The 22,674-nt window shown below is 50.7% G+C and overlaps 1 protein-coding gene and 1 long non-coding RNA gene across 4 annotated transcripts in view; one reads left to right on the forward strand and one right to left on the reverse strand.

Annotated features, from left to right (window-relative positions):
- LOC134947903 (uncharacterized) overlaps positions 1 to 2,504 on the reverse strand; it is a 218,053-nt gene extending 215,549 nt beyond the window's left edge. For both annotated transcript variants that reach the window (XR_010182848.1, XR_010182847.1), the window contains exon 1: positions 2,410 to 2,504. This is a non-coding gene — a long non-coding RNA (uncharacterized LOC134947903). The remainder of the gene's footprint in view (positions 1 to 2,409) is intronic.
- A 30-nt stretch (positions 2,505 to 2,534) lies between these two features.
- MVB12A (multivesicular body subunit 12A) overlaps positions 2,535 to 22,674 on the forward strand; it is a 48,484-nt gene continuing 28,344 nt past the window's right edge. The window contains exons 1-3 of one of the 2 annotated variants that reach the window (XM_063935728.1): positions 2,535 to 2,708; positions 5,095 to 5,182; positions 14,545 to 14,637. In XM_063935728.1, coding sequence (XP_063791798.1) covers positions 2,704 to 2,708; positions 5,095 to 5,182; positions 14,545 to 14,637 — 186 coding nt within the window. In that variant the 5' untranslated portion in view covers positions 2,535 to 2,703. The remainder of the gene's footprint in view (positions 2,709 to 5,094; positions 5,183 to 14,544; positions 14,638 to 22,674) is intronic. The other variant, XM_063935729.1, reaches the window with a different exon arrangement.

Below are 22,674 nucleotides of genomic sequence, written 5' to 3' on the forward strand. Positions count from 1 at the left end.
CCACATATACCAATAAATATATATACATTTATATATATACTGGTACAACGTAATAACCGCTTGAGAATTATTTTAACCAGGAAATACCATTGATGCCGACAGGGCATCCCCAAACAACTGTATCTCCCCTATCATGTTTTTTGTTTTAAGCACACAAACACCAATTTTCTAGTACTTAAATTCCCGAATCAAGCACCACCATGCGCTGGCGAAGCCGACGGTTAATCCCACAGCAGCTTGTGACAAAGCCCTCACACCTGCCGACATATGTCGACTAACCAATAGTGGGTACAAACAGGGAAACATGGAATTCATGTAATATAAGAGTGATTATGCGTCCATTATTAACCATAAAGCTATATGACCCTAATATAGCTTTAAAACACTGTGCCCCCCCTCCATCTTACTGTCCAGCAAGTCCTGGCGGGGATTTGAAGAAAAATGGCGCTGACTCCTGTATGAGGGCTAAGCTCCGCCCCTTTCCGGCACACTTAAGCCCGCTCAAATAAATAAATAAATAAATATATATATATATATACGTACATGAGCTGGGGAACCTATATACATATAGGGAGTAAGCCCTTGTTTGTCTAATACGCAGACCAGGGCGCCCCCCCTGCTCCCCGCACCCACAGAAGCCGTTGGTGTGTGGGAGCCACGGAACGCAGCGCGCACGCTGCGATACCCCGGCGGCCGAAGACACCCGGTGTCCGGGTACATTCCCCCGCCCGGGATAAATCACTACATGCTGCCCAGGGCGCTCCCCCCCAGCGCCCTGCAGGCCGATGGCGTGCGGGAGCAGGGAGCGCAGCGCTACCGCTCCCGCCCGTTCGCGGCGTACTGGCGGGGCGGGCACCGAAGGATGTCCCCCCGCCAGCGAACTATACAAATATATATATATATATATACTGCCCAGGGCGCTCCCCCCCAGCGCCCTGCACCCTGCAGGCCGATGGCGTGCGGGAGCGGGCAGCGCAGCGCTACCGCTCCCTCCCGTTCGCGACCTACTGGCGGAGCAGGCACCGAAGGATGTCCCCCCGCCAGTGAAGTACACAATACATATATATATATACTGCCCAGGGCGCTCCCCCCCAGCGCCCCCTGCACCCTGCAGGCCGATGGTGTGTGTGGGAGCAGGGAGCGCAGCACTACCGCCGTTGCTACCCCCTACGGCACACTGGCGGGGTGAACATACCCGGTGCCCGGACACCTAAATATGTCCCCCCGCCAGCTCCTAGACCCTCAGCAACATGCCCCCAGGGAGCTCCCCCCCCAGCGCCCTGCACCCTGCCAGAGACGTTGGTGTGTGGGAGCATGGAGCGCAGCACTACCGCTGCTGTTACCTCCGTTACTGAAGTCTTCTGCCGTCACTGAAGTCTTCTTTTCTTCCAATACTCACCCGGCTTTTTTCTTCAGGCTTCTATGAGGGGATTGACGGCGCGGCTCCGGGAACAAGCAGCTAGGCGCACCAAGTGATCGAACCCTCTGTAGCTAATGGTGTCCAGTAGCCGAGAAGCAGAGCCTTTAAACTAAGAAGAAGTAGGTCTGCTTCTCTCCCCTCACTCCCACGATGCAGGGAGCCTGTAGCCAGCAGGTCTGCCTGAAAATAACAAACCTAACATAAGTCTTTCAGAGAAACTCAGGAGAGCTCCCCTAGTGTGTGACGGTATCCGTTCACATGGTCGACCATGTTATGGTCGACAGTCATTAGGTCGACCACTATTGGTCGACATTGACATGGACTACATGGACACATGGTCGACACATGAAAGGTCGACACATGAAAAGGTCGACATGAGTTTTTTAACTTTTTTTTCTTTTGGGGAACTTTTCCATACTTTACGATCCACATGGACTACGATTGGAACGGTAATCTGTGCCGAGCGAAATGGTAGCGGAGCGAAGGCACCATGCCCAAAGCATGGCGAGCGAAGCTCGCCATGCGAGGGGACGCGGTGCACTAATTGGGGTTCCCAGTCACTTTACGCAAAAAACGACACCAAAAAAAGTAAAAAAACTCATGTCCACCTTTCCATGTGTCGACCATTTCCATGTGTCGACCATGTGTCCATGTCAATGTCGACCAATAGTGGTCGACCTAATGACTGTCGACCATAACATGGTCGACCATTCATACCGGAACCGTGTGTGACCTATCACTCCTGGGCACAAAGTCTAACTGAGGTCTGGAGGAGGGGCATAGAGGGAGGAGCCAGTTCACACCCAGTTTAAGTCTTTATAGTGTGCCCCAGCTCCTGCGGATCCGTCTATACCCCATGGTCCTTTTGGAATCCCCAGCATCCTCTAGGACGTATGAGAAAATTTGCTGTACTTATAGGATACTTTACTATAGCACCTGTATGTTCTCTGCCTGTGACTCTACTACTTCTCGCACACTTACTGACTCACCTGTGGTGGCCGGGTGCGGTTTCTTTACTTTGTTGGCTGAGGCAGCGCCAAGCAATCAGTCAGCGATGATTGCGCATGCGCTGTAGGAGGAGGGACTCGTTCTCCCCCTAGGTAGTGTCGTGCGCCTGCGCGTTCCGTGGGACACTGGTGCATTGCGGGAAATGTAGTCTTCTGGAGTTGCCGCTGAAGCTGCTGTACCTGATCTGTAGGTGACGAGTCCCAAGTAGGAAGTGTGGAAGTTGTGGGACCGGCTCTTGACGGCTCTGAGCTGTGGACGGTAAATGACGATATTTTATGGGGTAAATGCGGAGGGTACCGGGATATATATGTGCCAGTCCTTACTGATGGTAGGGAGCTGTTTGTGACAGCGGGGATGATGGGTTCGGGTCACCTGTTTGGGGAGTTATAATGGTGACATGGGATTGTGCTGATAAAGCCTGGGGTACCACACCAGTGACAGGTGAACATGGGTTTTGTGGGGGAGAGGGATACCAGTGACACGGGGAGATGGGTGTGGGGGAGAGGGATACCGGTGACAGTGTGAGATGGGTGCTGGGAGAGGGATACCGGTGACACTGTGAGATGGGTGCTGGGAGAGGGATACCGGTGACACTGTGAGATGGGTGCTGGGAGAGGGATACCAGTGACACTGTGAGATGGGTGCTGGGAGAGGGATACCGGTGACACTGTGAGATGGGTGCTGGGAGAGGGATACCGGTGACACTGTGAGATGGGTGCTGGGAGAGGGATACCGGTGACACTGTGAGATGGGTGCTGGGAGAGGGATACCGGTGACACTGTGAGATGGGTGCTGGGAGAGGAATACCGGTGACACTGTGAGATGGGTGCTGGGAGAGGGATACCAGTGACACGAGGAGATGGGTGCTGGGATAGGGATACCGGTGACACTGTGAGATGGGTGCTGGGAGAGGGATACCGGTGACACTGTGAGATGGGTGCTGGGAGAGGGATACCGGTGACACTGTGAGATGGGTGCTGGGAGAGGGATACCAGTGACACTGTGAGATGGGTGCTGGGAGAGGGATACCGGTGACACTGTGAGATGGGTGCTGGGAGAGGGATACCGGTGTCACTGTGAGATGGGTGCTGGGAGAGGGATACCGGTGACACTGTGAGATGGGTGCTGGGAGAGGGATACCGGTGACACTGTGAGATGGGTGCTGGGAGAGGAATACCGGTGACACTGTGAGATGGGTGCTGGGAGAGGGATACCAGTGACACGAGGAGATGGGTGCTGGGAGAGGGATACCGGTGACACTGTGAGATGGGTGCTGGGAGAGGGATACCGGTGACACTGTGAGATGGGTGCTGGGAGAGGGATACCGGTGACACTGTGAGATGGGTGCTGGGAGAGGGATACCGGTGACACTGTGAGATGGGTGCTGGGAGAGGGATACCGGTGACACTGTGAGATGGGTGCTGGGAGAGGGATACCGGTGACACTGTGAGATGGGTGCTGGGAGAGGGATACCGGTGACACTGTGAGATGGGTGCTGGGAGAGGGAAACCAGTGATACTGTGAGATGGGTGCTGGGAGAGGAATACCGGTGACACGAGGAGATGAGTGCTGGGAGAGGGATACCGGTGACACGAGGAGATGGGTGCTGGGAAAGGGATACCAGTGACACTGTGAGATGGGTGCTGGGAGAGGGATACCGGTGACACTGTGAGATGGGTGCTGGGAGAGGGATACCAGTGACACTGTGAGATGGGTGCTGGGAGAGGGATACCAGTGATACTGTGAGATGGGTGCTGGGAGAGGGATACCAGTGACACGAGGAGATGGGTGCTGGGAAAGGGATACCAGTGACACTGTGAGATGGGTGCTGGGAGAGGGATACCGGTGACACTGTGAGATGGGTGTTTGGAAGAGGGATACCAGTGACACTGTGAGATGGGTGCTGGGAGAGGGATACCAGTAACACTGAGATGAGTGCTGGGAGAGGAATACCGGTGACACGAGGAGATGGGTGCTGGGAGAGGGATACCGGTGACACGAGGAGATGGGTGCTGGGAGAGGAATACAGTTGTCACAGGGAGCTGGGTGTTTGGAGATGGATATCAGTGTCACAATGAGTTGGACATTTGGTAAAGTGATATAGGAAACTGGTTGTTTAGGGGAAGAATACCGGTGCCACCTGGAGCTGAGTTTTCAGGGATCGATACCAGTGTCACAGGGAGGGCTTTTTGGGAGGGTATATCAGCTTCAAGGGGAGCTCGGTCTTAAGGAAGATATACCAGAAGTATGGCAAACTGGTTGTTGATGGAAGGAATACCAGTTTAAATTGAGCTGAATGTTTGGGAGAGAAATGCTGGTGTCATGTGGACCTGCATGTTTGGAAGTAAGACCTCAAAGTCCTGAAGTGCTAGCTGAGGCACATATCTAACACAGGGTGCTATGCATCTGGGAGTGATACCGGTGTCACAGGGAGCTGGGTGTTTGGGGAAGGGATAGTGATGTCACAGCTGGAGGTAAGACTGACACGTTGCTTACCTGTGGGATATGGAATTTTATGATCAATCCTCTTCCTCAATAATATTATCTCTTATTAAAAAAACTGATTTGCAAATGTTTGGTTACTTAATAGAATGCATTAGGCTTGTGTGTTTTGTGTTTTCATATATCCGTGTACTCCTAATAAATTTGTTGTATCTTTGTTTCAGTGAATCGATTAAAATGGAAATTTCCAATCCTCTCACCAATCTGGCATGGACATCTGGCCAATCAACGTGCCCCAAAACCCACACTATAGTAAGAAATCAATGATTGTGACTATTTCTGACATATAGGGCCTAATTCAGTAAGGATTGCTTGCAGCAGCTTTGCAAATGCAATCCTTAGCAATGCAAATGCAGGAGGAGGTGCATGCCACCTCATACCTCCCTGCATACCACCTCATCCCTGCATTTGCCATCTCTAAACTCAATCTCAGTTCTGGATGGTCGCGATGTTCATCTGCGACTGCAGGCTGAGTAAGCCAGAGCTTACTCAGACTAAAAGTCGCATTTAATTTTGCTAGGCCAAGGAAACTCTATCTGGGACGCAGTCCTTGACCTCGATCCCATCGCTCCCATGAATGCCTCCCCCTGTCAGGGAGGGGCGTTTGCACACTTACAATGCAATTTCAGGCCCTGCGCATGTGCAGTTTTCCGATAATCGGGAAACTGCGGGTTGGATTGCATAAGCGATCTAACCTGAATCAGGCCCATAGAGTTCATTCTAGCGCTCCGCGACTTTCAAAACCCGTGTGGTTCCTCTTTCCTGTCTAGGGTGTTGCCCTCTTCTTTGATGTTTCTAGCACACTCTGGTCTGTATCTCAGCACTGAGATATAGATCAGACTATGCTAGAAACGCTTCAGCGGAGAGTGACACCCCAGGCAGGAAGGAGGAACTGCATGGGTTTTGAAAGGTGCAGGGTGCTAGAATTACCACTAGTCATATACAGGAGCAGCAAGTGTGTCCGCAGCGCTATACGTGCTTGAAATGTGGCCTCCATCAATGAACTTAGGCTTGATTCTGAGTCGCACAGTAACTGCGAGCAATGCCAATGTTCACTAAGTTAGCCGATATGATAAGTACTGCGCATGTGTCCCAATGGTTACCGCATGGTAATGAATTTAGGCACAGAGAGTGTGGATTTAAGTGGGCTTACCACTGAGGTGACGGGAGTGGTAATGCAGATGTGGACATGCTGCTAACAGCAGCTTTGTCAAGACTTTACGCCACTCACATAGGAGCCCATGGGCCTAATTCAGACCTGATCGTAGATGTGCTAAATATAGCACATCTATGATCAGGCACACAGACATGCGGGGGGACGCCCAGCACAGGGCTAGTCCGCCCCACCCGTCAGGCCCTTCCCCTGCACAAGTACAAAAGCATCGCACAGCGGCGAATCTTTTGTACTTTAGGAGTAGCTCCCTACCAGCGCAGCGCTGGCAGGAGCTACTCGTCGCTGTGAGGGTCGCAGCGGCTGCGTGTGACGTCACGCAGCCGCCGTGGACCACCGCCCTCCCCCCAACGGTCCGGGCACGCCTGCGTTGCCCGGATCGCTCCCCCCCGCCCGGCGACCACCTCTGCCTGTTAATCAGGCAGAGGCGATCGCAGGGCCACGACAGTTCAGATCTGATCGGCTGCTGTGCGAAAACGCACAGCACAGATCAGGTCTGAATTAGGCCCCATGTTCAGACGGAGAAATTGCACCTGCCATACAGTTGAGGCCGCTTTCATCTTACCCTCAACGGGTCCGCAAGCTGCCGCCTCGCGATTGCGACTAGTCGCAGCAAGCTCCGGCCATTGGATTGCCGGTCCTTGCTCAGTGCACACGAACACCCGCGGGCACTCTATTCGTGTTTGCCGCAAATAGTTAGTAAATTAAGAAAGAACACATCTGTACAGCTGGGCACGTTTCAGTGGTGCACCAGTGGGGGGTTGCCCACATGTACATGAGCTTGTTTGCTTTTTCTGCTGCATTCTAAATGACAGAATCATAACCCCCCCGAATATATACTAATGGATTCATCATAAATCAAAGCGAATTTGTTTTGTTTACCTGCAGTTCATATATAATCTCCATTCATATTCTAAACATAAAGAAGACTGTGCTTATCTGTTTGATATAGGACACTTGTTTATCTGTGTGTGACTGAAGGTGGGTACACACTAATAGATATACCTGCAGATCAATTGAACTGCAGATATATCTATGGACGGATCGGGCAGTGTGTTGAGCATACACACTGCCCGATCCGTCGGGGACTGACGTCATGAACTGTGCGGGTGTGTACACACGCCCGCCCAGTTCAGCTGTCAATCACCGCCGGCTGCCGCAGCATGTGTACGGGCGGTCGGACGACCGCCCCGTACACACACAGCGACGCGCCAATATATCTGTAGATATATTGGCCGTCGGCTGTGCTGCGGGGCCGACGTGATACGTCTGTGAACGACGGAGTTCACAGACGTATCGGCCATACACACTGGCCGATGGTCCCGCGATATATCGGCCGTTTAAGAGAACGGCCGATATATCGGCCAGTGTGTACGGGCCTTGAGTCTCTGAATCTGTACACGCAGTGCTACAATGTAGCAGCCGCAGCTTTTTTCCAAAACTAGTTCACACACAATATACAAGTGTCCTATATCACATTAATCAGCACAGTCTCCTCATGCATCCTAGCTGCATTGCGTTGTAACTAAGACACTTTTCATCACAAAAAGACCCCTGATGTTAGCAGAGGACCTGGCGGCTCACTCACGCTAGGCATCTACCACTGCATGGGGTATTGAGGCTAGATGCATGAAGACGCATCTGGAATGGGTGTGGTATGACTGGGTCGAACTGTCAACATACAGCGTGTCGGCATACTCAGCATATTGATAGTGACCATGTCAACATTCATCATGTCTACCTGGATAATACGTTGACGTGATGAACTCTCGACAAACTGTTCCTGGTGGACTGGCGGCTTCTTAAAAGTCCAGGCAGTTCTGCAAAAGTCACTTCCAGGCACACACCTGCAGTGCTGCAGCGTTCCAAGGATTATTTCTCTCCCTATCCCTAACCCAAATTCTTCACCCACAGATTGCTGCCATGTCCTGATCCCCCGTCAGCCGGGTCAGGAAATCGGGAATACTGAACATGTTTCAAATTCCCCTTTACCCAAAAATGGTCTGAAACAGGAAATTGGGATTTTTTATATCCCTGACAACCGCCAATTGGCAAATCCGATTGGCGGCACTGTTGGACCGGGGAAACAGTGCTGTGATGTGATGTATTGGGGCCTTAACCCATTCGTCAGTATCCTCAGACATTTAGCATGGGGAAATTTCAGATGTTGACAGTTTGAGGATGATGCCTATTGACAGTTCGAAACATGTTTGAAACATGTTGACGTTTATGTCGGCTATTCGACCAGATACCTTAAGAAATGTGTTGTGTTTATGGTAAAAAAATAATAATAATTAATGGTATTTCAGGGTACATAAAAAGGGTTCTTCTTTTGCAGAGCTTGAACGACTGTAAATATAGGGCCTATTGAATCCTATGGTGAAAATGTTTTAAATGCTTGATGTAGCAGGAACATAGAAGCTACATTTCTATTCCAGCAGATGTTCAGAATAGTCTTTGTATGTACATTACCTATCGTTCAGTGAATACTGTTTTTACAGATTTTTAAAGTTAACAGAGAGAGGTCTATGGCGAAACGCGCATGCCACACATAATAGATGTCTTGTATAAGCCATTTGTGTTTAAAAAGTGTGATCTGTTCCACTTTATTGAACCTCTGTAAGCTATGAAAACACTAATCACATGGACCAGATACAGTTTTCTTTTTTTATTTCTTCTTTAGTGTTTTTAATCTTTTTTTTCTCTTACGTCCTAGAGGATGCTGGGGACTCCGTAAGGACCATGGGGTATAGACGGCTCCGCAGGAGACATGGGCACTGTAAAGCTTTAGAATGGGTGTGCACTGGCTCCTCCCTCTATGCCCCTCCTCCAGACCTCGGTTAGCTCCTGTGCCCAGAGGAGACTGGATGCACTGCAGGGGAGCTCTCCTGAGTTTCTCTGAAAAAGCTTTTGTTAGGTTTATTATTTTCAGGGAGCACTGCTGGCAATAGGCTACCTGCTTCGAGGGACTGAGGGGAGAGAAGCAGACCTACTTAACTGATGGGCCCTGCTTCTTAGGCTACTGGACACCATTAGCTCCAGAGGGTCGGAACACAGGTGTTGTCCTGGCTGTTCGTCCCGGAGCCGCGCCGCCGTCCTCCTCGCAGAGACGGAAGATAGAAGCCGGGTGAGTATAAGAAGAAAGAAGACTTCAAAGGCGGCAGAAGACTTCAGATCTTCAATGAGGTACCGCACAGCGGTAACGCTGCGCGCCATTGCTCCCACGATCACACACACATACGGCACAGTAAGGGTGCAGGGCGCAGGGGGGGTGCCCTGGGCAGCAATTTAATACCTCAAAGGGACACTGGCACAGTACAGGTACTGCGGAGGCAGTATTTTTCAAAACTCCCGCCAGTATAAATAATTTGAGCGGGACCGAAGCCCGCCGTCGAGGGGGCGGAGCTTGATCCTCCAGCACTAACCAGCGCCATTTTCTCCACAGCATGCTGCAGAGAAGCTGCTCCCGGACTCTCCCCTGCTGATCACAAGTACAGAGGGCACAAACGAGGGGGCGGGGCACATTTAATTGGCGCCGTAAGTGTATTTATATATCTATAAAAGACTGGGACTTTGTTCCAGTGTCCAGTGGCGCTGGGTGTGTGCTGGCATACTCTCTCTATCTCTCCAAAGGGCCTTATTGTGGGTCAGTCCCCATATTTGTATATCCTAGTGTGTGTGGGGGTGTCAGTATGTGTGTGTCGGCATGTCTGAAGCGGAAGGCTCATCTAGGGAGGAGGCAGAGCAGATGATTGTGGTGTCTCCGTCGGCACCGCCGACTCCTGATTGGATGGATATGTGGAATGTTTTAAATGCAAATGTGTCTTTATTGCATAAAAGATTGGACAAAGCAGAGTCCAGGGAAAAAGCAGGGAATCAATCCATGGCTTTGAATGTCTCACTAGGCTCTTCGGGGTCTCATAAACGTTCCCTTTCCCAGATAGCAGACACTGATACCGACACGGATTCCGACTCCAGTGTCGACTACGATGAAGCAAGGTTACACCCAAGGGTGGCCAAAAGTATTCATTATATGATTGTTGCGATAAAAGATGTGTTGCATATCACAGAGGACCCCTCTGTGCCTGACACGAGGGTCTGCATGTTTAAGGAAAAGAAACCTGAGGTAACTTTTCCCCCATCTCATGAGCTGAACGCTTTATTTGAGAAAGCTTGGGAAACTCCAGACAAAAAACTGCAGATTCCCAAGAGAATTATTATGGCGTATCCCTTCCCCTCACAGGACAGGTTACGGTGGGAATCCTCGCCCATGGTGGACAAGGCTTTGACGCGTTTGTCCAAGAAGGTGGCGCTACCGTCTGCAGACACGGCAGCCCTCAAGGATCCTGCTGATCGCAGACAGGAAACTACCTTAAAATCAATTTACACGCATACAGGTACCCTGCTCAGACCGGCAGTAGCCTCGGCTTGGGTGGGTAGCGCAATTGCAGCATGGGCAGATAACTTGTCATCTGACATTGACACCCTGGATAAAGATAGCATTTTGTTGACCTTGGGTCACATTAAGGACGCAGCGTTATATATGAGAGAGGCTGCGAGAGATATTGGACTGTTGGGTTCAAGAGCCAATGCCATGGCAATTTCGGCTAGAAGGTCCCTGTGGACCCACCAATGGACAGGTGATTCCGATTCAAAGAGACATATGGAAACTTTGCCTTACAAGGGTGAGTTTTTATTTGGGGAGGGCCTCGCGGACCTGGTTTCCACAGCTACCGCGGGTAAGTCTTCTTTTTTTACCTTACGTTCCCCCACAGCAAAAGAAAACACCTCAGTATCAGACGCAGTCCTTTCGGTCGCATAAGTTCAGAAAGGGTCGGGGCTCTTCCTTCCTCGCCAGAGGTAGAGGTAGAGGGAAAAGAGCGCCTGCTACGGCTAGTTCCCAGGAACAAAAGTCCTCCCCGGCCTCTACAAAATCCACCGCATGACGCTGGGGCTCCGCTGAGGGAGTCCGCATCGGTGGGGGCACGTCTTCGACTCTTCAGCCAAGTCTGGGTTCAGTCGGATTTGGATCCTTGGGTGGTAGAAATAGTATCCCAGGGCTACAAACTGGGGTTCGAAGATGTGCCTCCTCGCCGATTTTTCATATCGACCTTGCCAGCTTCTCCCCCAGAGAGGGAAATAGTGGCAGCTGCCATACAAAAGCTGTGTCAACAGCAGGTGATTATCAAGGTTCCCCTAATGCAACAGGGGAAGGGGTTTTATTCAAGCCTATTTGTGGTCCCGAAGCCGGATGGCTCGGTCAGGCCCATTCTGAATCTAAAATCCCTGAACCTGTATCTGAAAAGGTTCAAATTCAAGATGGAATCTCTCCGGGCAGTGATTTCCGGCCTGGAAGGGGGGGATTTTATGGTGTCGCTGGACATAAAGGATGCATACCTTCATGTCCCCATTTATCCTCCTCATCAGGCGTACCTGAGATTCGCTGTACAGGATTGTCATTACCAGTTTCAGACGTTGCCGTTTGGGCTTTCCACGGCCCCTAGGATTTTCACCAAGGTAATGGCGGAAATGATGGTGCTCCTGCGCAAGCAAGGCGTCACAATTATCCCATACTTGGACGATCTCCTGATAAAAGCGAGTTCAAGGGAACAATTATTACAAAGCGTATCTCTCTCCCTGAGAGTACTACAACAACACGGCTGGATTCTAAATCTACCAAAGTCGCAGTTGGTTCCGACAACTCGACTGTCGTTTTTGGGCATGATTCTGGACACAGAAAAACAAAGGGTCTTTCTCTCAGTGGAAAAAGCCCAGGAACTCCAGAACTTGGTCAAGGACCTGTTAAAGCCAAAAAGAGTGTCAGTTCATCAATGCACTCGAGTATTAGAAAAGATGGTGGCGGCCTACGAGGCCATTCCATTCGGCAGGTTCCATGCAAGGACATTTCAGTGGGACCTTCTGGACAAGTGGTCAGGGTCCCATCTGCACATGCATCGGAAGATAACCCTTTCCCCCCCGGGCCAGGGTCTCTCTCCTGTGGTGGCTCCAGAGTACTCACCTACTAGAGGGTCACAGGTTCGGCATTCAAGATTGGGTTCTTGTGACCACGGACGCGAGCCTCCGAGGATGGGGAGCAGTCACACAGGGAAACAATTTTCAAGGAATATGGTCAAGCCAGGAGGCTTGTCCACACATCAATGTGCTGGAATTGAGGGCCATATACAACGGCCGTTATAACGGCCATATAAATAGGCGGAGAATCTTCTTCGCAACCTACCGGTTCTGATACAATCAGACAACGTCACAGCCATGGCGCATGTAAACCGCCAGGGCGGGACAAAAAGCAGAGCAGCAATGGCAGAAGCCACCAGGATTCTTCGCTGGGCGGAAAATCATGTAAGCGCTCTGTCGGCGGTCTTCATTCCGGGAGTAGACAACTGGGAAGCAGACTTCCTCAGCAGACACGATCTCCATCCAGGAGAGTGGGGACTTCATCAAGAAGTCTTTGCAGAGGTGACAAGTCATTGGGTACTTCCTTATATAGACACGATGGCGTCGCGCCTCAACAGAAAGCTTCGGACGTTTTGTTCCAGGTCGAGGGACCCCCAGGCAGTGGCGGTGGACGTCCTGGTGACACCGTGGGTGTTTCAGTCGGTCTTTGTGTTCCCTCCACTTCCACTCATCTCAAAGATATTGAGGATCATCAGACGAACAGGAGTGCAGACAATACTCATTGTTCCAGATTGGCCTCGAAGGGCCTGGTATGCAGATCTTCAGGAACTGCTCTCGGAAGATCCGTGGCCTCTTCCTCTCAGAGAGGACCTGCTACTACAGGGGCCCTGCGTGTTCCAAGACTTACCGCGGTTATGTTTGACGGCATGGCGGTTGAACACCAAATCCTAGCTAGGAAGGGTATTCCGGATGAAGTCATCCCTACTCTTATAAGGAGGAACTCTAAGAAGGAGGTAACGGCGAAACACTATCACCGTATCTGGAGAAAGTATGTGTCTTGGTGTGAAGCCAAGGATGCTCCTACAGATGATTTTCAGCTGGGTCGTTTTCTCCATTTTCTGCAGTCAGGTGTGGATATGGGCCTGAAGTTAGGCTCCATTAAGGTGCAGATTTCGGCCTTATCTATATTCTTTCAGAAGGAATTGGCTTTTCTCCCAGAAGTCCAGACTTTTGTAAAGGGAGTGTTGCACATCCAACTTCCTTTTGTGCCTCCGGTGGCACAGTGGGACCTTAATGTGGTGTTACAGTTCCTTAAATCACACTGGTTTGAACCTCTTCAAACAGTTGAATTGAAGTTTCTCACTTCTAAAGTGGTCATGTTATTGGCCTTGGCATCTGCAAGGCGGGTGTCCGAATTGGCGGCCTTGTCTTACAAGAGCCCCTATCTGATTTTCCATGCGGATCGAGCGGAATTGAAAACTCGTCCTCAATTTCTGCCTAAAGTGGTTTCGTCATTTCATATGAACCAACCTATTGTGGTGCCTGTGGCTACGGGGGCCTTGGAGGATTACAAGTCCCTTGATGTGGTCAGGGCCTTAAAGAGTTATATAGCCAGAACGGCTAGGGTTCGGAAAACGGATGCACTGTTTGTCCTGTATGCAACCAACAAGGTTGGCGCTCCTGCGTCTAAGCAGACTATTGCTCGCTGGATCTGTAACACGATTCAGCAGGCTCATTCTACGGCTGGATTGCCGGTACCAAATTCAGCAAAGGCCCATTCCAATAGGAAGGTGGGCTCTTCTTGGGCGGCTGCCCGAGGCGTCTCGGCATTACAGCTTTGCAGAGCAGCTACTTGGTCGGGTTCAAACACTTTTGCAAAATTCTACAAGTTTGATACCCTGGCTGATGAGGACCTCATGTTTGCTCAATCGGTGCTGCAAAGTCATCCGCACTCTCCCGCCCGGTCTGGAGCTTTGGTATAAACCCCATGGTCCTTACGGAGTCCCCAGCATCCTCTAGGACGTAAGAGAAAATAAGATTTTAAACCTACCGGTAAATCTTTTTCTCCTAGTCCGTAGAGGATGCTGGGTGCCCGTCCCAGTGCGGAAACATTCTGCAAGGCTTTTATATAGTTATTGCATACATAAGGGTTATGTTACAGTTGAGATCAGCCTCTGGCTGATACTGTTGTGTTCATGCTGTTAACTGGTTTATTGTATACCATGTTGTACGGTATGTATGGTGTGGGCCGGTTTGTATCTCGCCCTTAGATAGCAAAATCCTTTCCTCGTACTGTACGTCTCCTCTGGGCACAGTCCTAACTGAGGTCTGCAGGAGGGGCATAGAGGGAGGAGGCAGTGCACACCCATTCTAAAGCTTTACAATGCCCATGTCTCCTGCGGAGCCGTCTATACCCCATGGTCCTTACGGAGTCCCCAGCATCGTCTACGGACTAGGAGAAAAAGATTTACCGGTAGGTTTAAAATCTTATTTTCTTTACTTTTTTAATCTTTGTCTCGTCATTCAACAGGTTGCAGCTACCACAGAAGGAGCATCTGCTAACTTTGTAAAGGGATTTAACCAGAAATCTGCGCTTTATCTCTGCTACAGCACAACACCAGAGGTAACTATTATCCTTCAAAAAATAAAATTAAAAACTAAACATAGTAAGCATGTCAGAGAATGTGCAGCCAGATCTGCGTCCATCTCCTCACAGGCTGGGGGCCGGCCGGCATGTGTAGTACCGCTGTCACTTACTAATAAAACAGGAAAATTCATTATTAATTTTGCCATTAAAGCTTGATTACTCCATCCCTCAAAGACCATCTGGTGGCAAATTACATCACTGATAACATCACATACAGTAGAACAATATGAACGTTATGAAATCATGGATATTGCCTCATTAGACATGCGTTTATGTGATGGATGTCATCAAAGAATATTTTATAAAGCTGTAAATCAGTGGTTCCTAAACCAGGTGTGTTCAACCATGGACATCCTTAAAACCTGTACTGTTATGGGGCCTTGAGGACGAGTTTGGGAACCACTACTATAAACTATGATTCTAGTTTGGTCCTGGCTTAAGTCTTATAAGTACACAAAAAAAACAGTGAAATAATAGCGTGATACACATACGCGTCATGGATGCTTATCCTGCCAGCATGTCCTTACTATTCTGTGGCCACTCTGACGTGCCCTCTCCAACCCCCCCAGTGACCTCTCTCAGTGGAAGGAGAGTTATGTGACAAGAGTTGTAATAGGCTGTGTAAACTGCAATAAAAAGCAGATAGGTGTTTGTGAGCATTGGCCCTCATTCCGAGTTGATCGCTCGCTGTTGTTTTTCGCAGCGCAGCAATCAGGTTACTACTGCGCATGCGTATGCACCGCAATGCGCACGCACGTCATACGGGTACAAACAGTATCGTTGCTGTGCAATGCTTCTAGCGACGAATCCATTCGCACAACCGATCGCAAGGAGATTGACAGGAAGAGGGCGTTTGTGGGTGTCAACTGACCGTTTTCTGGGAGTGGTAGGAAAAACGCAGGCGTGTCCAGGCGTTTGCAGGGCGGGTGTCTGATGTCAATTCCGGGACCGGACAGGCTGAAGTGATCGCAGCGGCCGAGTAAGTTCAGACCTACTCAGAAACTGCAAAAAACTTTTTCGCCCCGCTCGGCTGCACATGCGATCGCACACTTGCAAAGCGAAAATACACTCCCCCGTGGGCGGCGACTATGCGTTTGCACTGCTGCAAAAAGTAGCTAGTGAGCGATCAACTCAGAATGAGGGCCATTGTACAGAACTGATCATACTCCTGTAAAACTATTTGCTGAGCTACATTCCTTATTTCTGCTGCGGGGTACACTGGGCTCCACAAGGATTAACATCAGGGTGTAGAGTAGGATCTTGATCCGAGGCACCAACAGGCTCAAAGCTTTGACCTTCTTCCCAAGATGCATAGCGCCGCCTCCTATATCACCCCGCCTCCGTGCACAGGAGCTCAGTTTGTAAGTTGGTGCCATGCAGTAAGCAGGCAATCAAAGGAGGGCTCTTCCTGCAGCCCATATTATAAGCTATTTCTGAAGAAAAGAAGAAATCTGAAGACTTCAAGGGCTGCAGCATTGCTGGATGTCAGTCAGACATCCCCTGCTGCAGCTCTATCACTCCCCCAGCGGCGCTGTATACTCCTGCGCCCTGGTTGCCGGGTAACTACTGCGGAGGCTCCGGTGTACTTCTGGTCAGTCACACACGCTCGCCGCTGCCCTCCGGGATCGCGTGGCCGCAGGTACAAGGGGAGGTAAGGGGTCTCTTTGGCCCGCTGTTATCGCGATCCGGCGCGGCCGTGGGAGGCGGGCCGCGCGCGCTGGCGTGGACACTGTAAAGGGCAGCCGCTCCACTAGCCATCAGGACACAGGGCACAGGTGGGTTTTTTCTCTCTCAATAAAACCTGTTTTTATTATAGCCCACAGCGCCCGGTGGGGAAGCCAGCAGGGGGATAAGGCCTAACCTGTAGCCCCTCCCCCAGCCCCAGGGCGCTATTTGGGTAAATGTCCCCGCCCTGGAGCTGCATATCTCTCCCTCACTCCCTGTCAGCCGCCATTACACGAAGCTGTGCTGTTCCTGGGACTGCTTGGGCAAATCCTCCTCTGTAAAGCCGCCTGCTCGCCAGCGCTGTGCATTTTACAGGACACTTAAGTATTCTACCTGTCAAGGGACAGTGTTAGTTAAGAAAGAGTGCATACATTCAGGGTTGTGGGGTACAAACACCCTGTGATATATATCCAGTGCTTACTGTGTTTTGTTATATCTACTGTTTACATATAGATATAGCTATACTGAGTATTACTTTGTATTGCTAGTCCAGTGCAGTTTTATTGTTTGGTATAATTTCTGCATTGTACAATTGTGACTATATGTGTGTGTGCATGTAGCTGCTGCGTGGCTGCCATCTCGTGTATTTCACTCAGCTTGCTACTCCTATATTCTGTAACCTGAAAGGGCTAAGTGCGTCAGGTTTGTTAACTGATATAGGTATTTCACAAGATATACTTATTGTGTATTTTTATTTTTGATTTATAGTCACCATATATCTCTTGGATTCCCGGTTTGTGCTGACACACTACACTGGGAGTTCTTGCTAGGTGTATCGCTGCTAATATTGTACCAGGTTGCCTGATATTGAGCTTATCATTATGTCAGCTACACGGGGCAACGGAACTGGGGCTTCTCCCACATTGCGTGGTGGTGAAGATGCAGACACTTTTGAGGAATTCATGGCAGCAGAGAGTTCAGGTTCAGGGGGGTCCTTACCCCCCAGTGGGTCTGTAGCACCGGGGGCCACTAATAACCCACCTTGGGCTACCTTCTCCACGTTATTAAATACGCTGGTAACGAAACTTACGCCCCCTGTGGGACCTCCTATGCCAGTACAGCAGTTTATGGTCCCTGTAGTCTATCCGCCATGGGCAGATCGAATCTCATCTCAGTTACAGCACTTGAACCGATCGATGACTAAATATAGGTCTCACTCTTGCCCGTCTACGACTAAGAAGTCTTCTAACGGGCCGCTACTTCCTCACAATCCACCGCTGTTAAGGACACATCCTCTGAGGAGGATGCTGCATATACTGACCCCACAGACACTGACTCTGATGCTTCTGATGGGTAAGGGAAGTCACTGGTGGATTTCCCTGATTTGATTGAGGCTATCAGGCTCATTCTTCAGGTCTCTGATGAACCTGAGCCTGCGGCTGTCTCTAAAAATCCGGACAGATTTAAACATAAGAAGGTGGTTAAACAAGTTTTACCTCATTCTCAACACCTGGCTGACATACGTCAGGAATCCTGGAAAATCCGGGAATAGAATTCACACCGCATAAGAGACTGTTGACTCGCTATCCTCTCTCTGCGGAGCTATGTAAAAATTGGGAAACTCCTCCGCCTGTAGATTCTCATGTTGCCCGCATGGTAGTTTCCTCAGCTCTGCCAGTAACTACCGTCACCTCTCTGAAGGAACCGACGGATAGACGTGTGGAGGGTTGTTTGAAAGCGATTAACACCCTAACGGGGGCTGTGCATAGACCAACCATTGCAGCGACGTGGGCTGCTGAAGCTGTTGAAGCATGGGTTCAGGAGCTGGAAGCGGAGCTACCTTCCAGCGCTTCTGTTCATGCCAGACAATGTCTCTCATACATTGCCACGGCTTCTCTTTACTTTAAGGAGGCGGCTTCCGATGCCGGGGTGCCAGCGGCCAAGGCTGTCACTACGTCCATCTTGGCTCGACGTATCCTTTGGTTGAGATCCTGGTCGGTGGATATGGATTCTAAGAAAACCCTGGAGGTGCTTCCTTTTAAGGGAGACATTCTTTTTGGAGAAGACCTCAATAAGATTGTGGCTGACCTGGCTTCTGCTAAATCAGCTTGCCTACCAAGTACGGCTCCTTCCGCACAGAAGGCTAAAAGTACTTTCTCTCGGCCCTTTCGTCCTCCAGGTAAAGCAAAAGGTTAGGCGTGCCCTAAACAAGCTCGTACTTCCAAACCTGCCAAGCCCAGACCAAAGCGGCCCTGGGCTGCCCGTCATCCTGCTTCCAAAACTGACAAGCCTGCCGCATGACGGGGCGGTCCTCCCCCTGGGGGATCCCAGGGTGGGGGGCCGGCTTCTAGGTTTTGCCCAGGAATGGTTGAAGACCACTTCCGATGCCTGGGAAAGGGAAGTCGTCACTCGAGGTTACGCCGTATCCTTATAGAAACGTCCCCCTCATCGATTTTGCCTGACAGATGTCCCTTTGGACACGGTGAAGGCAAACACTCTTCATGCGGTGGTACAGTCCCTCCTGACCACAGGAGTGGTAGTACAGGTGCCTCTGGCTCAGAGAGGCAAGGGGGTCTATTCACCGCTGTTTCTAGTCCCGAAACCGAATGGGTCCTCGCGGCCCATTCTCAATCTCAAGTCCTTGAACAAGTATGTGAGGGTCTCCAAGTTTCGTATGGAAACTCTACGCTCTATTGTTCTGGCCTTAGAGCCTGGGGACTATATGGTCTCCCTGGACATACAGGATGCCTACCTGCATATTCCTATTGCGCTGTCACATCAGCAGTACCTGAGGTTTGCGGTGGGCAACCTTCATTACCAGTTTCGGGCATTACTTTTTCGTTTGACAACGGCTCTGCGAGTTTTCACCAAAGTAATGGCGGTAATGACGGCTGTACTCCGCCGTCAAGGGGTCAGGATCCTGCCGTACCTGGACGATTTGTTGATCCTGGCAAATTCCCCAGAAATTCTCCTGCGTCATCTAGATCTGACTGTCCAGTTTATGAAAGCCCACGGGTGGCTAGTCAACTGGAAGAAATCTTCCCTGGTTCCTGCTCGGAGCATGGTGCACCTGGGAGCGTTATTGGACACTCACAACCAGCGGTTGTTCTCATCTCAGGAGAAAGTCCTGAGGCTTCAGGACAGGATTCGATGCTTCCTATCTCGTCCGCAAGTGTCAATACATTCGGCAATGCAAGTGCTAGGTCTCATGGTATCAGCTTTCGACATGGTGGAGTATGCTCAATTCTATTCTCGCCCTCTGCAGAAGTTAATTCTTGCCAAGTGGGACGGCCTGCCTCACCGGATCAGAGCTCTAATGATCTCCTTGTCTCCGGAGGTCCACCTGTCACTGAACTGGTGGCTTCAGGACCATCAATTGAGCGGGGGTCGTCCCTTCTGGATATCCAACTGGGTCCTGCTGACAACTGATGCCAGTCTGAGAGGTTGGGGCGCGGTGTTGGAACAACGTTCCCTTCAGGGTCGGTGGACCGGGGAGGAGTCTCTACTCCCGATAAACATTCTGGAACTGCGGGCTGTGTTCAATGCACTGACCCTAGCCCAGCATTTGATACAGAACAGACCTGTTCAAGTACAATCGGACGCCACCACGATGGCATACATCAATCATCAAGGCGGCACTCGTAGCCGCATGGCAATGAGGGAAGTATCACGGATTCTTCAGTGGGCAGAACGCCATCGCCGGCCATATCCGCAGTGTTCATTCCGGGAGTCCTAAACTGGGAAGCGGACTTTCTCAGTCATCTGGACGTACACGCCGAAGATTGGAGCCTCCATCCGGAGGTCTTTCAACTTCTTGTGGACAAGTGGGGCCTTCCAGATGTGGACCTGATGGCGTCTCGACACAATCACAAGGTTCCGGTCTTCGGAGCAAGAACAAGGGATCCTCAAGCAGCGTTCGTGGACGCTCTGGCAATTCCATGGAACTTTCGGCTGCCGTACGTGTTCCCTCCGGTGTCTCTCCTGCCCAGAGTAATACGGAAGTTCAAGCAAGAAGGAGGAAACCTACTTCTGATCGCTCCAGCGTGGCCCAGACGGCACTGGTTCTCCGATCTACAGGGCCTCTCGCTAGATCGTCCCCTTCTACTTCCACAAGGACCAGACCTCCTCGTTCAGGGCCCTTGTGTTTACAGGACTTGGCCCGTCTGGCTTTGACGGCATGGCTCTTGAAGCTTCCGTCTTGAGGTCCAAGGGTTTTCCGGAGGGGGTTGTTCAAACTATGTTGAAGGCCCGCCCGTAAGCCGGCTTCTGCTCGGATTTAGCATAGGGTCTGGAATTCTTACTTTATTTGGTGCGCGTCTCATAATCATGACGTTTTCAAGTTTAGTACGGCCAAACTGTTGGCCTTCCTACAACAGGGCCTGGATTTAGGCCTTCGTCTGGACTCCCTCAAGGTTCACATTTCTGCCTTGTCGGTTTGGTTTCAGAGAAAGATTGCTGCCCTACCTGATGTTCATACCTTCACTCAGGGCGTGTTGCGGATTCAGCCTCCTTATGTACCTCCTGTGGCCCCTTGGGATCTGTCGGTGGTTCTGGAGGCCTTGCAAGAATCTCCGTTTGAACCTCTTGCGTCTGCAGAACTTAAGTGGCTTTCCCTTAAGGTGTTGTTTTTGCTGGCTATCGCTTCAGCTAGAAGGGTCTTGGACTTGGATGCCTTGTCCTGTAAGTCCCCCCCATCTGATTTTTCACCGTGACCGGGCGGTTCTTAGAACGCGTCCGGGTTATTTACCCAAGGTGGTGGCTTCCTTCCTTCCACCTTAACCAGGAGATTGTGGTTCCAGCCTTTAATTCTCCTGAGTTGTCATCTAAAGAGCGGTCTTTGGATGTGGTACGGGCTCTCCGTATCTATGTGAAGAGAACCATCTCCATTCGGAAATCTGATTCTCTTTTTGTACTGTTTGGTTTTTACAAGCGTGGCTGGCCTGCTAACAAGCAGACCTTGGCCAGTTGGATTAGAATGGTGATTGCACATGCTTATGTACAGGCTGGTCTTCCAGATCCTGCTACCATCAAAGCCCATTCTACTCGGTCTGTTGGACCTTCTTGTGCGACCCTTGAACAATTGTGCAAGGCGGCTACGTGGTCCTCAGTGAACACGTTCATAAGGTTCTATGCCTTCGATACTTCCGCCTCCCAGGATGCTTCCTTTGGACGCCGGGTTCTTGTGTCTGCTACAGTGCATCCCCTCCCATAAGGAACTGCTTTAGGACATCCCCGATGTTAATCCTTGTGGAGCCCAGTGTACCCCGCAGCAGAAAACGAGATTTATGGTAAGAACTTACCATTGTTAAATCTCTTTCTGCGAGGTACACTGGGCTCCATAAGGCGCCCACCCTGACGCACTTGGCTTCTTTGGGTTGGTATGGCATTAGCCCCTGACACCCTCTCCTGTGGTGAGTGTGTTGTGTATGTGGCTGCTAGCGATTGTCGTCTCTGGTACCTGCTACTGCATTGGACTGGTTAACGAAACTGAGCTCCTGTGCACGGAGGCGGGGTGATATAGGAGGGGCGGCGCTATGCATCTTGGGAAGAAGGTCAAAGCTTTGAGCCTGTTGGTGCCTTGGATCAAGATCCTACTCTACACCCCGATGTTAATCCTTGTGGAGCCCAGTGTACCTCGCAGAAAGAGATTTAGCAACGGTTAGTTCTTACCATAAATCTCGTTGTGTAACTTAGGGGTAAGTTCAGTTAGCCGCGAGCAGGATGAAGTACTGTTGCAACGACATGGTAACGAGGGCAACTTAACCTCATCTCTCCACCTTCTCACTCCTGGGTTCACAAGTTTTTGTATGCAGCCCTTACGTGGCTGCACTTACTCTCATGTGGAGGCATGTGGTTGCACTTAGAAACTGATTGAGAGCTGGACACAGGGGGTCATTCCGAGTTGATCGCATGCTGGCAATTTTCGCAGCGCAGCGATCAGGTTACTACTGCGCATGCGTATGCACCGCACTGCGCACGAGCGTCGTACGGGTACAAACAGCATTGTTGTTGTGCAATGCTTCTAGCGACGATTCCATTCGCACAGCCGTTCGCAAGGAGATTGACAGAAAGAGGGCGTTTATGGGTGTCAACTGACCGTTTTCTGGGAGTGGTAGGGAAAATGCAGGCATGTCCAGGCGTTTGCAGGGCCGGTGTCTGATGTCAATTCCGGGACCGAACAGGCTGAAGTGATCGCAAGGGCTGAGTAAGTTCAGACCTACTCAGAAACTGCAAAAAACTTTTTCGTCCCGCTCGGCTGCACAGGCGATCGCACACTTGCAAAGCGAAAATACACTCCCCCGTGGGCGGTGACTATGTGTTTGCACGGCTGCAAAAAGTAGCTAGCGA

This window comes from Pseudophryne corroboree, chromosome 8, assembly GCF_028390025.1.
Source record: "Pseudophryne corroboree isolate aPseCor3 chromosome 8, aPseCor3.hap2, whole genome shotgun sequence".
In the NCBI taxonomy this organism is placed as follows: domain Eukaryota; kingdom Metazoa; phylum Chordata; class Amphibia; order Anura; family Myobatrachidae; genus Pseudophryne; species Pseudophryne corroboree.